The sequence below is a fragment of the Austrofundulus limnaeus genome, unplaced genomic scaffold (genome assembly GCF_001266775.1).
Source record: "Austrofundulus limnaeus strain Quisiro unplaced genomic scaffold, Austrofundulus_limnaeus-1.0 Scaffold440, whole genome shotgun sequence".
Classification (NCBI taxonomy): domain Eukaryota; kingdom Metazoa; phylum Chordata; class Actinopteri; order Cyprinodontiformes; family Rivulidae; genus Austrofundulus; species Austrofundulus limnaeus.
In genome coordinates, this window is record NW_013952842.1 from 13,659 (window position 1) to 17,136 (window position 3,478).

A 3,478-nucleotide genomic window follows, 5' to 3' on the forward strand; every position below is an offset into this window, starting at 1 on the left:
CTGAGGCGGGACCTTGTGCGCAAACTCTGACGTGCGTCTGTGATTTATAAAGGAAAGATGTGCAGAAACGTGCGTACACATGGTTTTATAAATCTGAATTTTTTTTGGCGTACGCCATTTCTGCCTTTTGGCCGTACGTTCACTTTTAGTATGGTTTCCACGCAATCCTTTATAAATGAGACCCCAGGTCTTCTACAGTTGACCTGATAAAAAGCAGAAAACGTGTCTTCATGATAACTGACAGCCTTATTTACCTTGACTTTTAAATACGGAGATATTTCAGAGACTGTGGGATTCACGACTTCTAGTTATTGCAGTATTGTGTGTGTTCATACCTGTACGCACTCCACTGCACTCCTCTTTGCCTCCAACTGAAACACAGAGAGCAGCAGATACAGAAACAGACAGGTTTAAAATATGCAGAGAAAACACAGAAAACCAAAAGAGTTACAAGTCTGAAGTAGGACAAACTGAGTTCATAAAGAAGTTTTAACAGGGCCACACACACACTCCTCATAATCCCATCTTCTATCTGCATATACATTGATAATACCTGCTTATAACAAAAAAATAAATTAATTAAAGGCAGATTTCTAACAAAGAAGGGGGTCTCTGCAGTCACTAAGTAGGAGTTTCTTATTTTGTAGGAGCAGTTGGCCCAAGATGTGATTAGTCAGACTGACGGTGGGGTTTGAAGAAGCTGGGGGCAGCGGGGAGTAGCTTGGTTGAGTCGGACAGGAAGCGCCTACATTTTTTAAGGTTAATTTTAGTCATAACTTGAGAAAGGAAGGTGCTAGCTGAATGAAATTTGAAAGTTGTATATATGGAGGGATGACTAACAATTTGGTTTGGTCAAAACACCCCAAACCAGCATGTAAAAAGATCGCTAAAAATCAATGAATAAATATGAATATGAATATGAATATTAGTCATAACTCGAGAAAGCTGCATGAAAAGTCAATAAATTATGTTTACGTTCACAATAATTTTGATTTAAGTCATTGTTCTGTTTTAAACTGTACATAGACAGTCAATAAATTATATTATTTTACTATTACCATTGCTTCCTCTTTAAAGGGATCCACGATTAGTTGTAACATTAAACTTTATTTGATAAACATTTATTTTAACTGTAAAATAACGACTAAAAATACTGTAGGCTGTTTAGTTTTGTGATTTTTTAAAAATATGTTTTAACACGGATGGAGCCATTTTATTTACATGCAAAGAATTCTGGGGAAATGATGACATCAACTAGGTCATCGGTGCGAGGCTGCTAGCGAGCTATATCCACCCTGAAGGTTAATCTTGGACAATATCTGATGATCGACTCTTCTAAATGAAACCAGAGAGCGTTGACAGAGAGGAGAAGGTAGAAATGACTCAGTCTGTAACTGAAAATATGGATGGAGGACAACAGAGCTGCTTCATGGAAGAAGAACCTCACCGCAGTTCAGATTCTATGTGAAAACTAATTCGTATTTAAACAAATATAACTCTTTCAGTGTTCATATTGTTTCATTCCAAGAACTAAAGCAACATAAACAGCCAAGTATATATACAGAGACAGGCCAGGCACTGTCTCATGTTCTCTCACACACACCTGTTGGTCGATGTTGTTGCCTGGATCACTTTTATAAAAGTCATCAGACGTTTTTCTGCCTGCTCCTCTCTACTCCTCCCTTCTCCTCCGCTCCACCTGTCTTTTCCTGTTCAGCTAACTTTAGCATCCACTGTGCGGCTGGCTCGTCTCTCTAAGGTGGAGGAATCAGTAAAAATCCTTCTGCAGGTTTTTCTTCTCTGACAGATAGTTTATTAAAAACATGCTAGCTTCAATATTGTTTGTTCAAACTCCTTCAAACCAAAATATTCATTTTGAGCACCGCACCAATTGCTTCTGCTGGATCTGAATCAAAGTTTTGCTGATATCCAAGTCCCGCCCCCACCTGATTTCTGATTGACTAGTAGGCCTGTGTAGTGTGTTTAAAGTAAAAGCTGTGTCTCTGTTAGGTCCAGAGAATGGTCTGTTAAATCTCTGGCCAGGAGAGCCTGATTTTCTTTCCCCCTCAGAGTTAAGCTGACATTCAGGCTGGAATTCTATCAAGGAAACCTTTAGGTTGTCTTCAAATGTTTGACTTTTCATTCCATCCCCAGCGAAGCATGGGCTTTTAGCAGGGGTGGCTAATGGATACAGAACCCTGCAGCCTCATGCATTCTGAGCCATCATGGTTGTCATGTCTCTGCTACTGGAAAGTATGTTTCAGTATTTGAACTACAAATGTTGAACAGTTATATCCTCAACCCTTCATCCAAGTATTTATGCCACAAAATGGAATATTTACTGGGTATTTTTCTTTATTGGCAGACTACATGAATCAAGTGATGACTGCAGTTCTGTTTGGCTTTACTTGAGATTTAACACATTCTGGTTGCTTCCTTAGATCACTTCCCAATGTATTGGGAACGAAATAGCTAAGTTTCAGTCACATAGTTTTGATGATGCACAATTTCAAATGGAAGGCAATATATATAGAGAAAACTGTTGTAGAAAGTCTGTATTGTACAGATTTAAATCAGTTTCAAGACAAAGATGCCAATATTTAGTTCAAAAATCTGTCGGACGTGACCGGTATGATGAAGATGAATGAGTTTGATGAACCTAAAGATTTGCAAAAATGAAGGTTATCAATATCACAAACTATTATTACATCAAACAGTAGATGAAAGTCTATAAAAAAACTTTTTTTGTTTTACTCATCTGTTGGCAGCAGGTGGATATTTTGTTTTTTATTGCAAATAGATGAATCAATTAATGAACGAATGAGCGAAATATTGTTTCATATGTTAAGATGCTAGCAGTAGTGGCTAACGTCATATACTACCAAACGACACGTAATGCTAGGACAGAATAACTAACTTAATAATCACTGCTAAGTAAATGAGCAATTTATGATAACCTAGTGCTAAATAAACACTGCCACAAAAAACAAGTTAGCTAGCTAACAGCTCTGACGAAGTGGTCGCTGCAGACATGGTTATTAGACTGCAAATGTACATGTAGGTTTAAAATCCACTTTTTATGCAATTTTCTGTGGGCTTTCTACATTTCTCACCTTTGTGTATAACAGTCATTCTCGACTAGAATGATTAGAGCAGCTGTAAACCATGGCTGTGTCCAAAACGGCAGGACGGGTCCTCCGGAGGTCAAATTCGTCGGCCGCATACGTCACAGCCCCGCGACGAAGGACGTCCCAAAACGGAAGACTCCTCCGATGTGGCCGACAAATACGTCCTTCCTTTGGCCCGAATCGAAGGACAGGTCCGATGGATCCTTCCCGGCCCAGCGTATCCCATAATGCATTGCGGCCCGACTGGAGATTTTTTTTGTTAGCAATGGCGGATTGACCAGGTTGGAGAAGTAAAGGAATCGAACAGCTGGAACATATATTTGAAGGCGTAGACTTTATTCCATTTAATA

The 3,478-nt window shown here is 39.0% G+C and overlaps 1 protein-coding gene across 2 annotated transcripts in view; it reads right to left on the bottom strand.

The window, feature by feature from the left end:
- The window catches only part of pot1 (protection of telomeres 1 homolog), a gene marked incomplete at its 5' end in the record, with an annotated part of 44,779 nt that overhangs the window by 13,022 nt on the left and 28,279 nt on the right, over window positions 1-3,478 (bottom strand). For both annotated transcript variants that reach the window (XM_014024815.1, XM_014024816.1), the window contains 1 exon segment: window positions 336-371. In XM_014024815.1, coding sequence (XP_013880269.1) covers window positions 336-371 — 36 coding nt within the window.